Genomic DNA, 25,946 nt, shown 5'->3' with positions numbered 1-25,946 from the left:
TGAGTGCAATGATGATGATGTAGGAAAATAACTTATCTTGTACAGTTTAGCTTTTTACCGAAAGGTTTTCAAGCAACAGGACTGTCTGTAGAAGAGCATATTTGCCACAAGACGATCAAAGTAGGTGTGAAAATATGTGAGTGAAAGTCCATCTCTACAGCTCGATACCTTACAGTAGCCTAATGTATCATGATAGAATATTGGAGAGCTGAGGAAAAATAGACTGCACATGATTTGTGAAAGCATTTATTATTATTTTTACAAGTTACATAGTTAAATCTAATGTACATACATATTAGGCCTAGTACATATGATGGAGTGCAGGCAGAGATTGTTATAAAAGCTAATAGTGGCTCTATTTTGTAAATACATAACATTACAAATTCCAGATAGTAAAAACTCCAAGGTCAAGGCTGAAGATGGAGCTAGAGACAGTCAAGACACATACGTTTAATTCTCCGTTCCAACACACTCGCATTGCATTCAGACACTGCATCCAGTATCAGATTAGTTAAATGTCCAGTACCAACTCATTTGCCAGTATTTGTAAACGGAAAGACAATTAGTCTATTAAAACATGACATCCAACCTGTTTATGACAAACATTAATTAGTAACATCTGAAAGCAACTGATATTAAAACAATGAAGCAGCAGGTTTAAATAAATACTATTTATTGAAAATATTGCATGTTGTCAATTTTTTTTAAATTCCCATTTGCAACATAAGTGTATTTCTGATCTTACCAGGATGAAGAGACAAATAGACTGTTTAATCAAAAGCCTAAATCATACTGAAGACAAGAACTGAGGGAAAGAAAATGGACGCTGTCGCGTGAAATTCATGGCATGACGGACCATTGTAAAAAGCTAGTTCCCTCGTTATTAAACCTGACAATAATACCCAATTAAAACAGTCTGATGATGATCCCTGGCATATTATCTTCCCATGGATTCCTCCTGTGTTTTAAAGTACAGTCTCTGGTTAAAAGGGGAGCAACCCCCATTGCACTCTGCTCTGTCTGAAAATCATGATTACACTAAAAATGAACAAGAAAACTAAATATGATCCTCAAAACTGGGTTGTTTGGCTTCTTAACACATTATCCCAGTGACAACGATAAGACTGGCAATATCAATACATCTTGGTCCTAGGTCCCGCATGTGTTTACTATACTGTAGTGATACTGGTGGCATGGCTTGTGTTTGAGTTGTAAAAGAGAAGGGAGAGGGGTCTCGAGTCCGGAATGGGATGAAGAAGTTGATCGGACAAATCTCATGATCCCACAGGAAGTGTAATATCTGCACTGGGAGCCACATGGAATTCCCACTGATTAAAACACCTGGCTCCCTATGTCTACTTCCTGGCCTCTTATGACATCTCTGACCAATCCTTCTCCATCGCACCTCAGACTCTGAGGAGTGGGGGGGTGTCTCTCCTGCTCAGACCCCCAGTTTGTTGGCTTGGGTCAACACCACCTTGAGCACAGGCATGAAAGCAGACGTCTCACTGAAGTTGCTGCTGCTCACTATGTGTGTGTGGATGTTGAGGCTCTCCACGTAGGATCGAGACTCTATGCACTGCACCATGTTGTGCAGGCCCCCTATGATGGCTGGGGAGAGCTAGAAGGAAACAGAAACGAGAGAGAGAAAGCGTGAGAAAGAGAAATCGAGAGATGTGGTATAAGCGCAACATTAACACAGAATTTTTTAATTGTAACAACGTAGAATTGTTCCAACTCACAGTCTGCTCTCGTAGCTTGTCGTAGAGGGCCACAAGGCGTTTGTTGGCGTCATCCAGCTTCCTCTTGGTTTGCTGTGGGGAGAGAAAAATATGATGAGACACGCATATCAACAGCCAAAAGCTGAGGGAGTGTTTGAAGAGGACGTGTGAACAATTTTACACTAATGATAGAACTTAAGGAAAAGTAGTTGTACGTGACGATTTATGAACTCCAGAGCTAATCTGACTCGATAGACACGCTGCACTCACAGGATCGGTGGCAGCAGCCAAGCACTTGTGGATGAGGCCCTCAAAGGTGTTTTTCAGGACCAGGTGCTCATCGGGGATGGGCTTCATGGTTATTTTCTCAGCAGGGATGGACTGCAGCGGCTGGAAGGTTAACAGAACCACAGCACATGGGTTTTAGACTAGCTCTTAGGAATTGTTGTGGAGCTTTCTAAGTTGCAAATTGTACCACGTGAAGAGTTTTGAGGCCATATTGCACTACCAGTAATGTAATCCACTAGAAATATGTTTCTCATAATTTCAATGAGGAATACACCAAATGTATTTAGGACTAGACCAGCACCTGTATGGTATCTCCAGTAGGGGCTCCGGGCGCTCCCTCCACACTTCCTCCACGCGTCTTGAGCATACCAGGGTTCATGGGTGGGGGGGGCCATCTGCTGCTGCATGCCCTGGTAGGGGGCCTGGTTCTGGGCCTGGCCTGGAGGCATGTAGGGGGGGCTGCTGGGGGTCCCCAGCACCGAGGGGAGAAAAGATGGGGGCCATGATGGGGGAAGGAGGCGTGTAGTTCTCTGGAACCTGCAACAGTGGAAAGAGTGTAATGTACACTGAACTCAAATATCAACAACATGTAAAGTTTTGGTCCTGTGTTTCATGAGCTGAAATCAAAAGATAGCAAAAATGTTCCATACGCACAAAATGCTTCTCATATTTTGTGCACACATTTGTTTACATCCGTGTTCGAGAGGAATTTCTCCTTTGCCAAGATAAGGCAGAGCCCCACCTGTTTGAGCCCCACATTTAAATTTTTTGTGGGTTTGATTACAGGCTGTAATAAAAAATATAGAGTGGGGCAACAAAGTATTTAGTCAGCCACCAATTGTGCAAGTTCTCCCACTTAAGATAAGCCTGTAATTTTCATCATAGGTACACTTCAACTATGACAGACAAAAATGAGGGGGAAAAATCCAGAAAATCACCTTGTAGGATTTTTAATGAATTTATTTGCAAATTATGGTGGAAAATAAGTATTTTGTCACCTACAAACAAGAAAGATTTCAGGCTTTCACAGACCTGTAACTCCTTCTTTAAGAGGCTCCTCTGTCCTCCACTCGTTACCTGTATTAATGGCACCTGTTTGAACTTGTTATCAGAATAAAAGACACCTGTCCACAAACTCCAACAGTCACACTCCAAACTCCACTATGGCCAAGACCAAAGAGCTGTCAAAGGACACCAGAAACAAAATTGTAGGCCTGCACCAGGCTGGGAATACTGAATCTGCATCTGGTTTGAAGAAATAAACTGTGGGAGCAATTATTAGGAAATGGAAGACATACAAGACCACTGATAATCTCCCTCGATCTGGGGCTCCACGCAAGATCTCACCCTGTGGGGTCAAAATGATCACAAGAACGGTGAGCAAAAATCCCAGAACCACACGGGGGGACCTAGTGAATGACCTGCAGAGAGCTGGGACCAAAGTAACAAAGCCTACCATCAGTAACACACTACGCCGCCAGGGACTCAAAATCTTGCAGTGCCAGACGTGTCCCCCTGGCAGTACAGGTCCAGGCCCGTCTGAAGTTTGCTAGAGAGCATTTGGATGATCCAGAAGAAGAATGGGAGAATGTCATATGGTCAGATAAAATCAAAATATAACTTTTTGGTATAAACTCAACTCGTCGTGTTTGGAGGACAAAGAATGCTGAGTTGCATCCTAAGAACACCATACCTACTGTGAAGCATGGGGGTGGAAACATCATGCTTTGGGGCTGTTTTCTGCAAAGGGACCAGGACGACTGATCCGTGTAAAGGAAAGAATGAATGGAGCCATGCATCGTGAGATATTGAGTGAAAACCTCCTTCCATCAGCAAGAGCATTGAAGATGAAACGTGGCTGGGTCTTTCAGCATGACAATGATCCCAAACACACCACCCGGGCAACGAAGGAGTGGCTTCGTAGGAAGCATTTCAAGGTCCTGGAGTGGCCTAGCCAGTCTCCAGATCTCAACCACATAGAAAATCTTTGGAGGGAGTTGAAAGTCCGTGTTGCCCAGCAACAGCCCCAAAACATCACTGCTCTAGAGGAGATCTGCATGGAGGAATGGGCCAAAATACCAGCAACAGTGTGTGAAAACCTTGTGAAGACTTACAGAAAACATTTGACCTCTGTCATTGCCAACAAAGGGTATATAACAAAGTATTGAGATAAACTTTTGTTATTGACCAAATACTTATTTTTCCACCATAATTTGCAGATAAATTCATTAAAAATCCTACAATTTGATTTCTGGATTTCTCTCTCATTTGGTCTGTCATAGTTGAATTGTACCTATGATGAAAATTACAGGCCTCTCTCATCTTTTTAAGTGGGAGAACTTGCACAATTGGTGGCTGACTAAATACTTTTTTGCCCCACTGTATATAAAACTATTTACTTTTTCATGTTATTTTGGCATTAATACACGTCACATCAGTTTTCAAACTATGTAAATAAAAATGTATATCATTGAATTAATGAAGATGCATACAAACAGTCTCTTTGTTTTCTTCAGTAAGGCAGCTCCAAAATGCAGCTGAGCAAAGTGCTTTCTGTGGTGGTGTACTACTCCCTTCACAGAACAGCGCAAACTGGCACTAACCAGAATAGAAAGAGGTGGGAGACCCCGGTGCACAACTGAGCAAGAGGACAAGTACATTAGAGTGTCTAGTTTGAGAAACAGACACCTCACAAGTCCTCAATTGGCAGCTTCATTAAATAGTATCCGCAAAACATCAGTCTCAACGTCAACAGTGAGGAGGAGACTCCGGGATCTTCAGTTTTTTGGCAATTTCTCCCATGGAATAGCCTTAATTTCTCTGAGCAAGAATAGACTGACGAGTTTCAGAAGAACGTTCTTTGTCTCTGGCCATTTTGAGCCTGTAATCAAACCCACAAATGCTGATGCCCCAGATACTCAAGTCTAGAGAAGGCCAGTTTTATTGCTTCTTTAATCAGAACAGTTTTCAGCTGTGCAAATATAATTGCAAAAGGGTTTTCTAATGATCAATTAGCCTTTTAAAATTATAAACTTGGATTAGTTAACACAACGTGCCATTTGAACACTGGATTGATGGTTGCTGATAATGGGCATCTGTATGCCTATGTAGATATTCCATTAAAATTATTATAATAATATACACTGCTCAAAAAAATTAAGGGATCACTTAAACAACACAATGTAACTCCAAGTCAATCACACTTCTTTGAAATCAAACTGTCCACTTAGGGAGCAACACTGATTGACAATAGATTTCACATGCTGTTAGACAACAGGTGGAAATTATAGGCAATTAGCAAGACACCCCCAATAAAGGAGTGGTTCTGCAGGTGGTGACAACTGACCCCTTCTCAGTTCCTATGCTTCCTGGCTGATGTTTTGGTCACTTTTGAATGCTGGCGGTGCTTTCACTCTAGTGGTACCATGAGACGGAGTCTTACAACCCACACAAGTGGCTCAGGTAGTGCAACTCATCCAGGATGGCACATCAATGCGAGCCGTGGCAAGAAGGTTTGCTGTATCTGTCAGCGTAGTGTACAGAGCATGGAGGCGCTACCAGGGGACAGGCCAGTACATCAGGAGACGTGGAGGAGGCCGTAGGAGGGCAACAACCCAGCAGCAGAACCGCTACCTCTGCCTTTGTGCAAGGAGGAGCAGGAGGAACAATGCCAGAGCCCTGCAAAATGACCTCCAGCAGGCCACAAATGTGCATGTGTCTGCTCAAACGGTCAGAAACAGACTCCATGAGGGTTGTATGAGGGCCCGACGTTCACAGGTGGGGGTTGTGCTTACAGCCCAACACCATGCAGGACGTTTGGCATTTGCCAGAGAACACCAAGATTGGCAAATTCGCCACTGGCGTCCTGTGCTCTTCACAGATGAAAGCAGGATCACACTGAGCACATGTGACAGGCGTGACAGAGTCTGGAGACACCGTGGAGAACGTTCTGCTACCTGCAACATCATCCAGCATGACCGGTTTGGCGGTGGGTCAGTCATGGTGTGGGGTGGCATTTCTTTGGGGGGTTCGCACAACCCTCCATGTGCTCGCCAGAGGTAGCCTGACTGCCATTAGGTACCGAGATGAGATCCTCAGACCCCTTGTGAGACCATGCTGGTGCGGTTGGCCCTGTGTTCCTCCTAATGCAAGACAATGCTAGACCTCATGTGGCTGGAGTGTGTCAGCAGTTCCTGTAAGAGGAAGGCATTGATGCTATGGACCGCATGTTCCCCAGACCTGAATCCAATTGAGCACATCTGGGACATCATGTCTCGCTCCATCCACCAACACCACGTTGCACCACAGACTGTCCAGGAGTTGGCGGATGCTTTAGTCCAGGTCTGGGAGGAGATCCCTCAGGAAACCATCCGCCACCTCATCAGGAGCATGCCCAGGCATTGTAGGGAGGTCATACAGGCACGTGGAGGCCACACACACTACTGAGCCTCCTTTGGACTTGTTTTAAGGACATTACATTAAAGTTGGATCAGCCTGTAGTGTGGTTTTCCTCTTTAATTTTGAGTGTCACTCCAAGTCCAGACCTCCATGGGTTGATAAATTTGTGTGATTTTGTTGTCAGCACATTCAACTATGTAAAGAAAAAAGTACTTAATAAAAATATTTCATTCATTCAGATCTAGGATGTGTTATTTTAGTGTTCCCTTTATTTTTTTGAGCAGTGTATATATATATATATATATATATATTCTTTTAAATCAGACATTTCCAGCTACAATAGTAATTTACAACATTAACAATGTCTACACTATTTCTGATCAATTTGATGTTATTTAAATGGACAATTTTTTTTTTTTTTAATCAACAGCTCCTGTGTCCTGGAGAGCAAGGTTCAGTGACCACAGCATGACAATGTGTAAGTGTACTTGATTGTGTGATAGGTCTCACCTTCTTCTTCTTTGGCACTCTGCTCAGGGTAGGCGGGTCGTTCCAGCCATTCTGTGGGCCTGTTGACAAGCATAGAGAAACCCATCACACACACACACACACACACCTGTCTCTTCACTACAGTCTGGCTGCCACGGTCCCTGCACTCACACGTGCTACATTGTTAGCTCGCCTTGCTAACGCTAGTTGGGTAAGAAACCACAGTTCGACTGGCACCTAGGCTACTCACAGCACAACACTACATATTTCATACTGCATCAGCAAGACAATGAGCAAAGAATGTTTTCTTTTTGTCATTAAGCAGACCATCTTATATCCAGAGGTACTTACAGGGGCAATTAGGGCACATCAATATATTTTTCACCTAGTCGGCCTGGTGATTCGAACCAGCAACCTTTCGGTTCCTGGCCCAACGCTCTTAACCGCTAGGCTACCTGCCACGGTTGGATAATTTCCTTGCCATTTGAGCAAATGACCAAAAACAGCTCTTTCAGGCTAAATGTATTGGTATTTGAGTGCAGCGTAGCCTGGGCTGACCCCTAAATATAATCACCATGACTCCCCCCCCCTGCCTGTCATTTTCATCAGGATATTGCCTGCCCTAGATAGCCAAGCAAAGCTCCGAATCAGACCAATCTGACTAACTTACCAACCCAATCATTCCCGTTTTACGCTCCTGCCCAGAGCACCACACATCTGGGTCAACCAACTGACACTCATATCCATGTTTACCTTTCTATCAACAACAACGATGAAGATTATGTCCTTGGTACTTCAGGTCTATGAAAAAGTTGATTATGTGATAGCGCCCGTTAAAAATTAGCTGGTTTTAAAAAATTGCTGCAGATTCCTTGATTGAACATTCACCAGAAAACAGAATTGGCAGCGCAACAGAAGCGGCAACGCATCACATTGTTGATCGGGGATATTGGCGAGCGCTTTTGATTAAATTGATTGGTATGATCTGGTCAGGCTGGTCATTTACAGGCAGTAATTGCATAAGGTAGCAGAGTGGTCTTTCAATTCACCTTCACCTTCCATGAAACAGGTAGTGTCTGGATTATATCCCTCTGTGGACGAAAAAAAAACACTCTAGAACAGTTCACCGAGCCAACAGAGCTGATGTGAGAGATGCTAATGGAGTTGATAGCTAGGGAACTAATAGCATACTCAAAATGTGTCGTTAGTGAGTGTTACTGTACCTGTAAATGTTTACAACTAATAAAGTCCCATTTCATTTAACAATGTGCTAATGCTAACAACATTAACACCCCTCGCACAATTCGAACGTGACCCTGTTAATAAGGAACCGCCATATTTCAGAGGAGTAACAGTGTCTCAGTTGAGAATTGTTACCTCCGCTTTCCCCACCCAGGGAGAGAGAGAGAGGTGCGAGAACGAGGCATGGAACAGCAGCAGCCGTTGACAAATCTGAAGGCCGTCTGCGCTCGGCTGCACTGTGCTCACTAAGCAGATAGCTAGCACAAACACACTCCTGGCTCCGCTATGCCCTTACAGTTGGACACCGTCTAAACAGCTGCTTTCGGTGACTTACTCCATTCAGACCAGTTTAATATCCGCCATTAGCTTCCTATGCGGGACTCTGACCCTACAATTGACATTCCCTGTCCACATTTGGCCCGGCCATTCAAAACAGAACTATGGCTATGTTCCAATACCCACACTAGCATACCACTTTAGAATACAGGTCCAATACACTGCTTCTTTCTGAGGGGTATTGTAGTGTGGATCCTTCGAACAGATCCAGTCACACCTGTTCTCCCAGAGGCCCGGATCAGGCCGTGTACCTGAGGATCCGGTTGGTGGGAGTGGCGGCATGTACGAGGCAGGCGAACCCGGTCCGCCATGTTGGAAAGACGCTCCAGATGACAGCGGAGGAGGAGGAGAGAAAGGAGGAGCGGAGGACACAGGCTGGCCCATGGAAGGAGGTGGGTAGAGGGGTTGTTGGGTGTATTGGGGCATGAAGCCTGGGGCTGGGGCTTGGGGTGAGGAGGAAGAGAAGGAGGGAGGAGGAGGAGCAGAGTACTGGAGAGGTGAATAGATAGCTGGGCCACCAGTGCCAAGGGTGTACTGGCTGGCCGGAGGGTAGGCTGGGGGTTCACAGGAAAGAGAACAGCATGCATTAGTCACGTAGTTATGTTAAAGACTAACTGGAACAGTGCTCTCTGGGGTCCTTTAGGAGTAGTAACATGCATTCTAATTCTTAGCAGTTCAGGAAATGTGAAACGGAAGCATTTCCTCTTAATAATTACAATCTGGTAACATTACAGAAAAATGCTTCAACTTTGTTAGAACTTCATTCAAAAGTATGTAGACGTTTATAGATAGACTATCAGGCATGAAAGATTTGTTATTCACAACAGGACATCATGCAGAGAGCGAGAGAGTTTACAGCCAAACATTCTCAATTAGAAAACATGGCCATAGAAGGCTCAAGGCCGAGCTAATTACCAAAGAACTTTCGAAAGAGAACACTGGGCAAACATTCTCCGCCAGAAAATGCTTGGTTTAAATTTAGGAAAACGGGGCATCGAAGTCAGACTATCTGTATGTAGAATACCCAAGGCTAGCACCTGTACCTGAATCAGAGGGGTTGGGTTAAATGCGGAAGACACATTTGAGGTGTACAACTGACTAGGTATCCCCCTTTCCCATCTGTATGTGCGAAGCCACGATTAGCTCTTGATGCTACGCAGTGTATCCTCCAAACCGGTTGGTGGCGGCAGACACACACACTTCTAGGTGTTCAGGCTGCCATTTTCCTCCTACACAAAGAAGAGTACATATAACCTGGAAGTGGTAGTGATGTTCGAGACACTTACGCTGGTACTGATGTGAGTACATGGGGGGGTATGCAGCAGACGAGGAGGCTGGGGGAGCAGCTGACCCAGAGGGAGGCATCCCATACATGGGGGGTGTCGGCTGAACCTGCAATGATCGACAGGACAGACACAAAAGATGACATCACAGACTCATTGGCTGCCTTCCAAATGGCAGCCTAATCCCTATATATATTGCACTATTCTTTAACAGAGCCTTATTCAATGGCCTATAAAGTGCATTATATAAGGAATAAGCTTCCATTTGGGAAGCAGCCAGGATCATAACCACGACTAGGGCTGGGTTTCATTCCAGAGAGAATCTCCCTCTCGTCAGGTCTTGTTCACTCCCCTTCACAGATCTTAAAGTAACTGCCCAGTAATAATCTCACTTTTAAACAGAATATGAACTAACTCATATCCAAATACTGTTTTTGTATTTATACTCGTGTGGCCAAAGCATAAATTGGAGGGCAAAAAAGGCAAAAACACACCCCACCTCAGAACGTTCCAGAAATGCTTGCCATTTCCTCATAGAACATGTCATCTCCCCAAGGGGGATGAACTGGCCAATCAGCAGTCTACTAGCATATTTTTTTGTGACCGATATATGCCCACACCTTCCAACACAGAAAAGCTGCATTTAACATAATTAGTCGGGGGAAAAATATTTCACTCATATTGTAAGTAATATTTCAAATAAAATCGAGAAACACTGAGCAGTTATATTCAAGACAACTAGATAGATGCACAAAATAGTGTAACACAAGAGCAGTGAGTGAATCAGAAACAAGAGAAACGGGACACGGACCGGAGAAAGAGACATGTTTTAGAGCAGCGCCTCTTAAATCCGGTCCTGGGGACACAAAGGGATGCACTCCATTGTTTTTGCAATACACACCTAATTTAAAAATCATTAAAGCTTGACGATGGGCTGATCATTTGAATTAACTGTGTAGTACTTGGGCAAAAACACAAAGCCCTTTGGGTCTCCAGGACCAGAGTTAAGAAACAACGGTTGGATCAGGTGCTCCACACGGACGTGCATGACAAACCACACATGGATCCAGGGTGGGTTGGGGGTATGAACAGGGTGTCATGCATTACTACAGCATCCGAAGTAAGTGAACAGCTGGTGTGGGGACCATGGGAACGGGGTGGAGACTTGTCTTCCAACAGACGGGAGTCATGACGCGACGCGTGTTGCAAGGAGCGGCGCAGAAAGCAGTCGCGCTGTCTGACGTATGACAACAGGGGTTGGAGCTGTGTGTGGGGGGAAAGGGTCAGGTAGAGAGACAGACTAGGGTCATGCAGTTATGGGGGGGGGGGGGGGGTTCAGTGGCCCTGAAGTGAGAGGTCAGGGGGTACATGGCTGTGACCCTGTGCTTGGTATACATGCCTGGTCTACGTCGTACCACAATAGCAAGAGCAGCGCTTGCAACAGAAGAGAGTAGCAACGTATAGACCCATAGTAGAACCACAGCAGCCCCCCCCCCCACAAGAAAACAGTAACGAGACCATTGGAAAATCAATTCATTGGTTTAAATCCCAAAGAAAGATCAAAAGCGATTTAAAAAAAAGACAAAAACATTCAGGGAAAAAGAGTTAGGAAAGCGAGCCACTGGTACTAACTACAGCATGTAGTGACTTGCAAAGAAAGCAGGGGAAATAGTTCACAACATCTGTTAGGTAGTGGTCTGTCTGTTTATTTAGCTGCTACAATTAGATTTCAGAGTTAAGTCAAGATTGAGGAATATTGAACATAAGCCCAAAAAGCTGAAGCACAGTTGCTGGTGTGGTACGTGTGTGTGTGTGTGTGTGTGTGTGTGTGTGTGTGTGTGTGTGTGTGTGTGTGTGTGTGTGTGTGTGTGTGTGTGTGTGTGTGTGTGTGTGTGTGTGTGTGTGTGTGTGTGTGTGTGTGTGTGTGTGTGTGTGTGTGTGTGTGTAGTCACAGCCATCGTTAGGGATTGTGTGTGTGTGGTCACAGCCATCGTCAGGGATAGTGTGTGTGTGTGTGTGTGTACCTGGGGCTCTGTGGTGGCAGGGCCTAGATGAGGAGGAGGGACACTGGGGAGAGCTGTGGGAGTTTGGTTACTCCAGGAGGTAACTGTAGAGGCAGACCTCACCTGGAGAACACACACATACACACAGTCCGCATGGTACACACACACCAATGAGTAACACACAATGGAGGAGCCCCGACAAAAACAACCCCAGCTCAACGCTAGAGGTCGACCGATTAATCGGAATGGCCGATTAATTTTCATAATCGCTAATCGGCATTTTTGGACACAGATTGTGGCCGATTAAAAAAGAAAAAAGTTTTTACTATTATTTAACTAGGCAAGTCAGTTAAGAACACATTCTTATTTTCAATGACTGCCTAGGAAAGGTGGGTTAACTGCCTTGTTCAGGGGCAGAACGACAGATTTTTACCGTGTCAGCTCAGGGATTCGATCTTGCAACCTTCTGGTTGCACTCCACGAGGAAACTGCGTGGCAGGCTGACCACCTGTTACACGAGTGCAGCAAGGAGCCAAGGTAAGTTGCTAGCTAGCATTAAACTTCTTATAAAAAAACAATCCATCTTAACATAATCACTAGTTAACTACACATGGTTGATGATATTACTAGTTTATCTAGCTTGTTCTGCGTTGCATATAATCGATTCTGGTGCCTGTTAATTTATCATTGAATCATAGCCTACTTCGCCAAATGGGTGATTTAACAAGCGTGTTCGCGAAAAAAGCACTGTCGTTGCACCAATGTGTACCAAACCACAAACATCAATGCCTTTCTTTAAAATCAATACAAGTATATATTTTTAAACCTGCATATTTTGTTAATATTGCCTGCTAACATTACTTTCTTATAACGAGGGAAATTGTGTCACTTCTCTTGCGTTCAGTGCAAGCAGTCAGGGTAAATGCAGCAGTTTGGGCCACCTGGCTCGTTGCGAACTGTGTGAAGACTTTCTTCCTAACAAAGACAGTAATTAATTTGCCAGAACTGTACATAATTATGACAGAACATTGAAGGTTGTACAATGTAACAGCCTTAGATAAAATATGGAACGGTTCAGTATTTCACTGAAAGAATAAACGTTTTGTTTTCGAAATGATAGATTCCAGATTTGACCATAACGACCTAAGCCTCGTATTTCTGTGTGTTATTATGTTATAATTAAGTCTATGATTTGAGATTTGATAGAGCAGTCTGACTGAGCGGTGGTAGGCAGCAGCAGGCTCGTAAGCATTCATTCAAACAGCACCTTCCTGCGTTTGCCAGCAGCTCTTCGCTGTGCTTCAAGCATTGAGCGGTTTATGACTTCAAGCCTATCAACTCCCGAGATTAGGCTGGTGTAACCAATGAGAAATGGCTAGCTAGTGAGCGGGGTGCGCGCTAATAGCGTTTCAATCGGTGATGTCCCTCGCTCTGAGACCTTGAAGTAGTTGTTCCCCTTGCTCTGCAAGGGCCGCGGCTTTTGTGGAGCGATGGGTAACGATGCTTCGAGGGTGGCTATTGTCGATGTGTTCCTGGTTCGAGCCCAGGTAGGGGCGTGGAGAGGGACGGAAGCTATAATGTTACACTGGCAATACTAAAGTGCCTATAAGAACATCCAATAGTCAAAGGTTCATGTTAAAAGGAACCACCAGCTTTCATACGTTCTCATGTTTTGAGTACTTTTACTTTCTTCTCCAACACTTTGTTTGTGCATTATTTAAACCAAATTGAACATGTTTCATTATTTGAGGTTAAATTGATTTATGGATTTATTATATTAAGTTAAAATAAGTGTTCATTCAGTATTGTTGTAATTGTCATTATTACAAATAAATACAAATTTGGCCGATTAATCGGCAGCAGATTTTTTTGGGCCCTTCAATCATCGGTATCGGCGTTAAACTCATAATCGGTCGACCTCTATTCAACACCATCAGAGTCAGCGGCCGTCGGCCACACAACATGTGGGAACAAGACCAAAAGGGCACCCAGACAGCATCAAAATCAAGAGAGGATCATCAACCACTTAGGGGCTAATGAGGAGGCTGTGTGAGTGACTGTCACTTACCGGCTGGTAATACTGCTGCGGTGCGGTGGCAGTGGCAGGCACAGGGGCCGGAGCGGGCTGCTGGGACACCATAGAAGGCTGGGTAGGGGTGAAGAGCTGCCTGGGCTGGGCAGCTGTGGGCTGAGGGGATGGGAGTTGGGCTACTGAGGCTGCAGCAGGAGCCTGTTGACCCAGAGCTCTGCTGAGACGGTCACGCAGCTGCTGCACCGCAACCTGGAGGTGGAAAAAATACCGCCGAATTAGAAGCAGTAGAATGGACATTACGTTCCGGTTCTGAATGAGTAACCCGAGGCAGATTTTAGGGCAAATGTATCGTGTGTATCATTCACCTGCTCTGTGTTCTGGGGCAGGTATGCGATGGCGTTGGTGAGGCTGCCCTGGGAGGCCAGCAGGCTGGCATACTGACTCATCTTCTCCCCCAGTAGAAGCCCCACAGCAGAGGGATCAGACTCCTGGTTCTGCTCTACCGCCTTGCGGAGCACCACCACCTTCTCGACTAGATCCTGCCGCAATACAAACATTACAGATCCACACACACACACACAAACCAGGCGTACAACTCCACACACACACCCGCGTACCTGCAGAGAGAGAGGGCAGTGTCTGTCCTGTGCTCTGGTCCAGCAGGTCACCAGTTTCTCCACGTTGCCAGCGCAGATGTAACACAGACAAGCCTGAGCCTGCAGCGTGAAGTCCTCCACAGCCTCCAGTCTGCAGCCCAGCAGGTCTAAAAAGACAGCAGCACAGTTGGGTTCAAAATTCACAACTGGTTCACACGGCAGCAAACGCATCAGAAATGGAAAGAAACTTTGAAAGGGAAGGCCAGTGAGGGAGAGTGTGAAAGGCTAAGAGAGACCATAAAAAGGCCCCGCGTGGTCAATCCGTCGCCTGCATTGATCACGCAGCATTTACTGTGATACAGCCTCTGCAGAAGTCAGGGCATTCATACTTCTTGCGCGTCGCTGAGGAGAGCAATTGTGAAGGAAGTGAGCTTGTGTTTATACAGGACCTCCCGCCCCCAACCAATCATGTACAGCGCAAAGCTATACGGAGCTCTTCGCATTGTTACAAATGTACAAAATCTGGGAGGCGCACGGCGATGCAGGAGCAAGCATATAAATTGGCTTTAAGGGAGAGTGTGTGAAAGAGGGAGAGAGAGAGAAAGTGTGTCCATTCCTACCACACAGAGAGGAGAACTCCTCGGGCTGAGCGTAGGTCATGACTGCAGCCAGAGCTTCCTTCCAGTTCTGCAGCTCACAGGTCTGCAGCATGTCACGCCAGTCCCTCATCACCACCGCACTGATCAGCTGTTAATCCCAAAAAAAATCTAAATCATCAATACCGTAGACCTCCCTCTGATCAGCTGCGAGACCCAATAACGGCCATAATCAATATTGTTCACGTCCGTCTGCCAGTTCCTCAACCCCACCAATCAGCTGCAGGAGACACTGAAAGTAAATCAGTAGCAGAACAGTAGCAAATACCACGGATCAACTAACTGATCACATGACCATGACACTGACTGACATGGTCACGGTGCTCGTCACCTTGGTGACCTTGCAGTGACCCGTGCTGGGTTACCTTGGTGATCTTGCCTCGAGTCTTGGTGAAGTACTTCCTCTGTGTTTTCTCCAGAAGCTCAGCCCCTCCGGCGATGGCCAGGATGATGCTGTCAGCCATGCGGTTGTCATGGAGACAGAGTTCCACTGCGCCCTGGAAGTCCCCCGTCAGCAGGGCCTGGGTGATCAGGCCATCCACGCCTGACGGGACAAATCAACAACGGTTTGCTCTTTAGAACTTCGACAAAAAAACAGCAGCACGCAGTCAACCTAAAAACCTACAAATAAGAGATTCAGATTGATATTACCGGATCGTTACCTTGACTGACGCGGAGTTTAATGCCCTCTGGGACTGGAGCCTCCCTTGGCAGGCTGGCCTCTGCCTCTGCTGGTGGAGCCGCCTCCTGACAGACCAGAGGGGGAGTTGATCAAATGTTATTTGACCGAGAGCAGTACCGTCCCTGGAGTGTCAGTACAATTCCAACTACTGCGGAAATCTGTTGATGTCAACGGGAGATTTCCCCGGAAGCATAACGACGCAAAACAAGTGTTATTCCGTACCGCCATACCATCTACTCAGAGCTTTACATATAACCATAAAACAGCAAAGGGAAACTAAATTAACAGGTGTGAGTCTACCCCAGAGAGAAAGTTGAAGTTGAAGGAAAATAGGGGGGAGGTAAAAGAAATTGGGCGAGTTACTTATAGTTAGAGATGAGACACTATGTGAAAGCAATGTCACAACATAACCGGAGCCATATAATGACATAGCAGCACCAATGTAATAGGTTTACAGTTTTAGCGATGAACAACGATAACGACAAAGCAATAATAGTACGATGCTCTCTCTGGGATGGACTGACGGGATGAGAAGAAGGTACCTCCTCCAGAGGAATCTCTTCATTTACTGGCATCTCTTCCTGGGCGATGGGCTCAGCTCCAAGGGCTTCTGTCAGGTCTACTTCTGCTGCCAATGGTTCCAGATGTCCTGTCACTTCCGCTACTGGCTGGAGGTTTGCAGCGGCGATGAGGTCAAATGGATCTTCCGTTTCTGGTTCCGGAGCAGGTGTGAGTTCCACTTCTGCTGCTGGCTGGAGGTTTGCAGCGGCGATGAGGTCAAATGGATCTTCCGTTTCTGGTTCCGGAGCAGGTGTGAGTTCCACTTCTGCTGCTGGCTGGAGGTTTGTAGCAGCGATGAGGTCAAATGGATCTTCCGTTTCTGGTTCCGGAGCAGGTGTGAGTTCCACTTCTGATGCTGGCTGGAGGTTTGTAGCAGCGATGAGGTCAAATGCGTCTTCAGGCGGGAGTCCAGGGTCTGCTAGAGGCTGCAGGGTGGAGACAGGAGGAGCCAGGTCCAGCTGGACTGCCGACTGCAGACTGGGCATTGTTGATGTCGGGTCGAAGCCGGGTACAGCCTGTAAGTCCACCTGGTTGAACGCAGAAACAGGCTGTAAGTCGACTTGGTTGAACTGAAATACAGGCTGCAAGGGCACCGGGTCAAATTCTAAGACATGCTGCAAAGCTACCTGGTCAAATTCAGATACAGGCAGTGAGTTCACTTGGTTGAACTCTGTTGGAGGCTGGAGGGTAAAGGGGGCAGTGGGATCAAACATGGGTGCTTGCTGCAGGTCAGCTTGGGGGGCCAGAGCTGGGGGGGCCTGAGTAGGGTCAGACTCTGGCAGGAGAGCAACGGGAGCAAGAAGCTGGGGTTCTGCACTGAGGTCAAGAGTAAGAACAGGCTCCGATTGGAGGACAGGCATAGGATCAGAAGCTGAAAGGTCACCACTGGGCGGGGGGGCAAGCTCTGGCTGGGGTCCAGGTTCAGGCTGGAGGGCGGGCTCAAGCGGTGCTTCGGGGGTGGGCTCAACAGTAGCAGCCTCAGGCACGGGAGGAAGGACCTCAGGCTCTGTGTTGAGCTGGGGAGCGGGAAAGGGCAGTACCTCTGGTTCTGGTCCAGGATCAGCCTCAGGTTCAGGCACAGAGGTGGGGGCAAGAGCAGTGGAGGGCTGCATACATTCATACAGCAGGAGGGGAAAGGAGGAGGAGAGGAGAGCCAGATTCACACAGAGTTCAGCAGAGCCATTCAATTGAGAGTTGTAGATAAATTATTAACAGAATCACTGACATGTTGGAAACCCAACAATATTCATACAACGTCATTGATTGTGTCCATTGAAATATTAGTACCGTTGAGCCCGGGTTAAGCAATGTTACAAAATATCCTTTAATGTTAGCAGTACAATAGCATTAAGAATCAGATGAGAAAATAGCATGGTCTTGCAGATTTTAAAAATATATATATAAAAAGGTAGAATTGAAATATGTGAGGTGAAGTTCTCCAAATCATATTCAATGATGATCTATGGCAAAAGTCAGGAAAGCAATTCAACGATGTTCAGCGCATGAATAAGAAACGCATCCTTTTCTTACTTCACAGAAACTGTATTGTGAAAACCTAGAGTTAGTGAAGTTGGACACTTTCCCAATGCCCCTACCACTTCCCTGTTTGAGCAATGAGACCAAAGCTAGAGAGAGTGAATGAGCAGATAATGTTTGCTCTGCATTACCATCAACTTTACCGCATACTGAACCGTATTCCATGTTGTTCATAGAATCGTCACAAGGAATTATACATGTTTCTTCCACACACACACACACACACACACACACACACACACACACACACACACACACACACACACACACACACACACACACACACACACACACACACACACACACACACACACACACACACAAAGTCCTTACCTCCTCGGGCTGAATAGGTTCTCCCTCTAATGCTGCTGCAATCTGTGAACAAAGGAACAACCCCAGCAGAATTAAACCAGGCTGACAGACCGCATTAGGACCAGACAGACAAAAGACTGACATGGCCTGAGGACATTCAGTGACAGTTCATTTCAAAACCTCACCTTTGCTGCGAGCTCCTCTTTCTTATATCCCAAAAGCTCCAGGTATTTTCCACGAGCATCATTCTCAAAGTTCACCTGAAAACACCATTTCACTTTGGTAGTAAAAGACACGCAATACTGTGAAGTACAGCAACAACAACAAACAAATCAACTTCTGTTTCAACACAAGTCCCCATCCTTACCTTCAGGAAGGACCAGACGGTCTTCTCAAACTCGTTCTGGGCCGAGTCCATCTTCTCCTGGCAGAAGTCAACGAAACTGCCAGCAGCCAGTGTGGCCTGCAGCTGGGCAGAGCGCTCCAGGAAGGTCGTCTCCGTAATCACCTGACTAATGTGAACCACATGAGCCGTGGGCTGCTGAGGCTGTTGGGGGTTGGGCTTGATGTTCTCCAACGACACCAGCTTACCACCAAACTGGAGGGGGGGCAGGAAGTGAACTTATTAGCACCATTTCAACATATCGATAGAATGTCTTTAGTGAGAGAGACAGGAAACAGCAGCAAAGAGTTGCCAGGTGGAGAGATGTACAGTGTGTCACTCGAAATCCATGAATACGACTTGACAAAGATAGCAAAGAAATGAAGGCAGAGAAGGTAGTGACTCACAGCGAAGGAGGCCCCCACGGGCCTGCGGATCCACTTGGGGGGCTTTTTGAGGGGGGTGATGGTGGTGGAGGCGGGCGGGGCCTGGGAAAGCTGCAGGGGGGGCAGGGTCTGACCCATCCCAAATGGATCCATATTGCCAAACGACGTGCTGATCTAGAACATAGACATGCCACAGAAAGTCAAATAGATTTTTTTCTCCTCTTTTAAAAAAAAAAAAAGGTTATGTATTCATTCACATCAAGTGTCTCCAATGATGGGCTTAAATTGAAGGGAGTTTCCACTCCAAATCTCAGAATTGGTTGGAACCGCGTATGTAACCCTAAATGACCAACATGGAGGCCAGTTTCCAACCTCAACAGTGTCCATATGTGAAACCGTTACCCACCGTGTCTGCCTGTGTCTGGCTGAAAGCCTGGCTGCTGCCCCCCATGATGGAGTAGATGCTGATGTGTCCGTCGAAGGCTGCGGCCGACAGCACCGCCGGGTTCCTGGGACACCACTGGATGTCAAAGCACCACTGGGTGCTGGTAGGCAGCTCATACAGCACCTGGAGATGAAACCGCAGACAGGAATGCCTTTCTGGTTACATGTCTCCGTAATGATAATTATTAGCAGTGTACTGTAGTTTGTAGTTAGGGACCATGCTAAGAATAGCGAGACCACACACACACACACACACTCACCTCGGCAGTGTTGGGGTTCCAGCAGAGGATTCGGTTGTCTTTCCCGCAGCTCAGTAGCAGCTCAGGGTCCGCCAGGCTCCAGGCGATGGCCAGGACACCCCTGACGAACACACCCCGCAGATTTAATTAGCATAATGTAATCTGATCACATTCGATCTAATGAACACTTGCAATTAGTTCTGACATGTCTTGGGTGTGCCCTTCTTTGTAAACAGTCACACCAGATTAGCGTGTTCTGATCACTCCTTAAATAGCAGTCATCCCCATCTCCCAGAGACCTCTAGTAACCAAGAACAGATTCATACCGCAGCCACATTCCTACATGGTTTTCTCACAGAGTTCAGCCTCAACGCCTGAACATGATTCCATCCAATACAAAAGTTTGGACCGTGACAGTCAGTGGTTGACATGACTTTCTCCAAGACTGGATACCAGATTCATTTGAAGTCATAATTTACCGTGTGTGGTTCTCCAGGACTTTGAGAGGGGAGGTGGCAAAACGCAGGTCCCAGATCTGGATCACTGGCATCCTGTCATCCTCCGAGGCCAGCACCAGCTGAGTAGCTACCTCGGGGTTCCATTCTAGCCCAGAGCAGTGCATCTGAACACACACAAGTTATTAATTTACTTATTATAATGAATGTATGGTTCTCTTTCTGCCCATCTGTCACGTGGTGTTAATACTATGTTTGTACCAAGGGTTGGAATCAGTTCAGGGAACAGAACCAAAAACAATTTTATGATTTGAGGAACAGAACCCGAACCGAAAGTGATCTATACTGTTCCGGAACAGAACCGTTCATTTAAAAGCAACGTTCTGGGCATTTTTTTTCAGTTTCACAAAAATCACAACAAAGTGCCTATGCAAAGCCCTCACTCTGCCACTCAAATGTATTCCAGTGCCCACCAGCTGAAAATCTTTACCAGTGTCTGCGTGTGTAGGCCACCTGCCCTCTGAAGCATAAGTTACTGTAGCCTACTGACGACATTGTAAGCGTAATTCAGAAATTAGGGAGAGGTGTTTAATTAGAGAAGAATGGATTTATTTTTTCAACGCTAGTTAAGGATACTACAGTTATCACGTTTCACACGGCATTTATTAACTACAAAACAGGCAAGGCGTGTCTTTAAATTCCAGTGCTGCTCTGCACACACAAGCTAGTTAACTAACGTTTGCTTTGGTCCAACGTTAAACCAACGCCGAGGTTGAAAGATATTCAAAGTTCCTCCATAGAAGCCGCTCCTCCGTAGGTGTAGCTCTGTGGGCCTGATTCAATAAGATGCCCAGCACTTCAAGGAAAGCTTCCTCCATCCTTTCTCCTCAAAATGTATTTTGCATCTCACGCCCTACACGTTGACTGGCAGGACAGTGTGTGTGCCTTTCATTATTATTAAACCATGCGGTTATGGCAAAATATAATTTGCTCTTAACAACTTTCCTATAGAGATTAAAAATGGCTTACAGCAAGCTTCTCTATCCACACTGATTGGTGAAGTCATTTAAATGTTGAGGTATATGGAAAAATAAATGTATATATTTCAGAGGTTTAAAAAAAAGGAACAATGTAAATCGGAACCAGTTTATCATAACTTTATTTTGCCGGTCGGAAACAGTGGAACGAAACGAGAAAAAAAATAAAACACTTCTGGAAAATAATCTTGGTTCCAACCCCAGGTTTGTACTAATGTCAGAAGCCTCAGACTTATTCGGTTGCCAATCCTGTGTCTGTCCCAAAATAAGTGTCAAGCTTTTAACTGAAGGCGCAAGGAATACTTCCCACCCCCAAAGTTTACAGAAAGCTGCAGGCCAGGGAGAGGACTTTTAAACTGGAGATGAAATTACAGACTGAGCCTTTAACAGCAGACAGACATGCATATAGAGTATCATCTGTTATGGTCACAAATTACAGACTGAGCCTTTAACAGCAGACAGACATGCATATAGAGTATCATCTGTTATGGTCACAAATGACAGACTGAGCCTTTAACAGCACAGACAGACACTGACAAACGTGTGTTTCTGGGTACCTTGTTGCTGGGTACAAAGTGGCAGACTGAGCCCTAAACAGCAGACGTGCTTTCCGGTACGTACCCTGTTGCTGTGGTCGCTGACTTTGATGATTAGGTCGTTCTTGCGGAGGTCCCAGATGGAGGCGCGGCCGCTGGGGCTGGCTGAGGCCAGGATGTGTTGGACCTGCCTGTTCCACGCCACACAGCTGATGTCCTCTAGAGGCTGAAATAAACAAAAAGACTGCTCATTCAAATGCTCCTCTAATATCAAATTACCTGGTTGCCGGATCCTCGTTTGACAAGATAACATATGAACATTTTTAAGGAAAGCACTCCAAAAAAAAAGGTCAAATGTGACTACTTATAGTTCCCTTAATTAACCACGCAGAGACACGTTCTGGTGCCATTGGGTCTTACCTGAGTTTTAGGGCCTGGTGTCATCGGGGAGCCAAAGTTGTTTAGGTCCCAGATGTAGATCTCTGATTCATTACCTCCTGAAGCCACCAGGTTGTCCTGGGGAAGGGGAGATGGAAGTAATGATTTATCATCACTAGCTAACATGGGGGGGGGCGCAATGTAAAGTGCAGTAACGAACACAACGAGATATACTTGACAGAGTTGTCGGAACAGTCAAAAGGTCAGTAGACCAAAACATTAGTATTCCAATAAAACAAAAGCAAGACATTCAAGTGAGTTGAGCAATATGTCAACGTGCATATTATGCACAGAAAAGGATCATGCCAAAGCGGTTAGTGAGAGCATAGTTAGTTCGGTGTACCTACCTGGAAGGAGTTGACATCTAGGGCTCTAACTGGCCCGCTGTGTTTGTTACTCTGAGCGATGACAACGTCACCGTGTCCAGCAATGATCTTGGCCGGGTCGTAAAGGATGACGTCACCGTTCTCTCCCCCTGCGATGAGCACGCCAGACGGGAGACCCTGTGCATCCATGCCGTGGGGACCCCACGCCAGCTTGTGGTATCTGATTGAGTGTGATAAGAGCAGTCTGAGCTTTGATGTATGTTTTCTAAACCTACCCAAGAGTTGACTTGCTCTGATGCTTGTTGTACCCTTGTCGGAAGCATTCACCAATCGTTGATTGAATATACTTGTTGTTTGTTCCAGTAACCTGAGCTTTAACCACTACAGTTTTCACAACTACTATTCCCTACCCGGGTTTACTATACTACCTGAGATACCTGAAACAATATAATTTACTAAGAATCCTGTTGAAAGAATGGGGGCTCCCGAGTGTCGCTGCGGTCTAAGGCACTGCATCTTTTGGGGCGGCAGGTAGCCTAGTGGTTAGAGCGTTTGACTAGTAACCGAAAGGTTGCAAGAACGAATCCCCGAGCTGACAAGATTAAAAAAGAAATAAAAAATTGAAAATAAGAATTTGTTCTTAACTGACTTGCCTAGTTAAATAAAAGGTCAAATAAAAATCTCAGTGCTAGAGGTGTCACTACAGACCCTGGTTCGATTCCAGGCTGTATCACAACCAGCCGTGATTGGGAGTCCCATGGGGTGGCGCACAATTGGCCCAGCGTAGTCCGGGTTAGGCCGTCATTGTAAATCAGAATTTGTCCTTAACAGACTTGCCTAGTTAAATAAAAAATAAAAAACTGGGTTTGGCTTACAGCTAGTGCTAAGGTTTCACTACCTGTGAGAGGAGGAGTAAGCTCCACGGAGCTTCATGTCCAGAGAAGGCTCGGCCAAGTCCAGCTCAAAGATCTCCAGAGAGGCGGAGGTACTGAAGGAGGCATCCAGCTGCTGGGCTGACGTACCTGGACACAGAGACAGACGGGTGAGCGGTCAGCAATACCTGACCAGGTAGACGCACTAACAGGACAGCTGTTCAGACAACAAATATTCAACGAGTCAGTTTAAGAATATTCAAAAACTTGTGGCTCATGACGAGACTATGACTCCAACATAGAGAGGGGGAATAGCTGCTCCTGCATCTCAACTCTATTAGAAACTTCATCTGGGAAATTGATGCATCACCCCTGTCAGTGCAACATGTACAGTTGGGGGTCTTGAATTATGGGATCCCTTGATGATAAGCAAAAAAGAATGCATAACACAAATACTGAGCTATATTGTATGCAAAGACATTCTGGGAAATTATATTGAATACCAAAACATTGCTCAGAGAAATAGATTGTGTAATAAATAATTATGGGGGGGGGGGGGTGATTGGAACCCATTTTCAATATTCCAGCACCCTCCCCTTACGAGGATAACGACACTGAACCTTTTTATAAAATGTTTAATGAGATTGGAGAACACAGTGGGAGGGATCTTAGACCATTCCTCAATGCGGAATCTTTCTAGATCTTTGATATCCTTTGTCTGTGCTTATGGACTGGCCTCTTCAATTCAAACCACAGGTTTTCAGTCGAGTTTAAGCCTGGAGACTGAGATGGCCATTGAAAAATTTAGATTTAGTTGTGTGCTTAGGGTATTGTCTTGCTGGAAGATTCACGTGAGGCCAAGTTCCAGCCTTCTGGCAGGGGCACGCAAGGTGTTTGGCTAAAATGTTCTGGTACTTGGTCAAGTTCATGATTCCATTGACCTTAACAGGGGCACCAGGACCAGTGGAAGCAAAATAGCCCATAAGATCCTTCACCATATTTTACAGTTGGGATTAGGTATTTTCTGCATTGCTCTTTCAAAAGTCAAACACCGCTGGTGTGCTTGGCCAAATACCTTTATTTTTTATGACTATAGCACCGATTTCAATCCAAGTGCCAATGCCGTTGAGCAAACTCCAGGCAGTGCTATGGTCAGATGACATGAAAATAGAGCTCTTTGGCCACGCACACGAACGGCCAGGTTGGCCTTCAAAAGAGCGCATATGCAGAAAATACCTACTTCCGGTCGTCAAATATGTCCGAGATTCTCAGTAAAGTGTACAAAACATACCTGCTGCCAGGTACACAGGGTGGTGCTGTGCTGGGCTCCAGCTCTGGATGGCCGTGCGGTTGATCTCTTTGAGCTTCATTCTGATGGGGAGAAAACCCAAACAAGAACTAATCAAGCTTCTAGCGCACAGAAATAACGGATCACAATAGATAATGAAATGGTCCTGAAATAGTTGACCCCTCTTCATCTAGTCACAATAAAAAAAAACAGATGTGTAGGCTAGCGCCTGATTAATCAACGTGAACAAATACAGAATAAGGGGACTGGATATTGTGTATCCGAACTGGGTATAGACTTATATGGCTGTAAATAGGATAGGTAGGGCAAAGGTGCATTCAAATGAAAGACATTTTGAATGGATTTCGTGTAGTTACCGTTCCATTCTAACTGAATAGATAGCCAAGTCACACAAAAGGAACTTTCCATTCAAATTAGATGACACAAACAAGTTGTTTGTGCAGCAAAGGAACCTCGATTTTTCGCTGGTACGCTAGCTAAAATAAGAAGCCACACAGCTAATGCTAAAAATGCGTAGGTACCTTTCAGTGAGACTATAGTTCTGATAGTAGCACTTGATTCGTAAGAAAAGAAAACAGACAGCTGCAAATAAATGGTTTCTGTCCTAACACAATGAACTCAGTAGCTAGCTAACCAGTAGGTATAGCGCAATCTGTGAGCTAGAAACTAGCAACATGGCTAGAAGACCTAAGGGAAATACTGTCCAGGGTCACACATCTAGCTAATCCCAAAAAGTACTTACCTTCTCAGATCTGTTCGCTCTTATAACACATACACACAGTTGATATGCGTCAAAAAACGTTGATCACTCGTGCAAGTTCCCTTTTCTTATTGTGCAAGACTTAAACCGACAGCTCTCCGCTACAGAATGCACATTCAATGAAATTCCACGTCCGCACTGGTCTTCGGCTCCATCAACGTGGCACAATAATCTCCTCCTCCAGGCACTTCCGGTGAACGTCGGCTTTTGAACATTGTGCTGAACGTAGGCCGTATGTACATACATGTACTCAATTCATTGCAACCCTACTGTACATGTCATTTGTAGCGAACACAAATAGGTTGCATACTTCATTAGGGAGTGCACCCTCTGCCGCAAGTGTCATCATTATAGGATATACATTGACACTTGAAAACCCATTCCATCCTGTTGAATCAGGCAAAATGTCCAACTGCTGAATAAAGTGAGTAAATCCCTCAGTATCATTGTAAGGGAATCTTAATTTCCTCTCATTGCACAGTATTGGGCATGCAAGTTTAGGTCCTGACCACAACTTGATGCTACCGTGGTTTAGCTATTCTAGTAAAACAACCAGGTTAATCAATTTCCCTACATGCATTTCAATCGAGTTTATGTAACCTTCACCTTCAAATGTCATTCTAAAGT

The 25,946-nt window shown here is 45.6% G+C and overlaps 1 protein-coding gene across 1 annotated transcript; it reads right to left on the bottom strand.

The window, feature by feature from the left end:
- Positions 1–230: 230 nt before the first annotated feature.
- sec31a (SEC31 homolog A, COPII coat complex component) lies at positions 231–25,508 on the bottom strand. Its single transcript, XM_046369627.1, is given in 30 exon segments — positions 231–1,621; positions 1,743–1,814; positions 1,992–2,111; positions 2,311–2,387; positions 2,390–2,546; positions 6,918–6,976; positions 8,726–9,028; positions 9,761–9,866; positions 11,782–11,883; positions 13,829–14,041; positions 14,158–14,331; positions 14,410–14,555; positions 15,009–15,135; positions 15,410–15,588; positions 15,707–15,791; positions 16,269–16,814; positions 17,328–17,393; positions 18,157–18,198; positions 18,321–18,395; positions 18,503–18,733; positions 18,925–19,077; positions 19,310–19,471; positions 19,608–19,707; positions 20,066–20,208; positions 21,700–21,840; positions 22,035–22,130; positions 22,400–22,598; positions 23,277–23,400; positions 24,542–24,621; positions 25,302–25,508. Coding segments are annotated over 29 exon segments (4,257 nt in total). The 5' UTR covers position 24,621; positions 25,302–25,508; the 3' UTR covers positions 231–1,441.
- Between the last annotated feature and the right edge of the window lie 438 nt (positions 25,509–25,946).

Source organism: Oncorhynchus gorbuscha, linkage group LG11, assembly GCF_021184085.1.
Source record: "Oncorhynchus gorbuscha isolate QuinsamMale2020 ecotype Even-year linkage group LG11, OgorEven_v1.0, whole genome shotgun sequence".
Classification (NCBI taxonomy): domain Eukaryota; kingdom Metazoa; phylum Chordata; class Actinopteri; order Salmoniformes; family Salmonidae; genus Oncorhynchus; species Oncorhynchus gorbuscha.
Note: the sequence above shows the minus strand (reverse complement) of the source record. Positions and strands in the feature narration are given on the sequence as shown.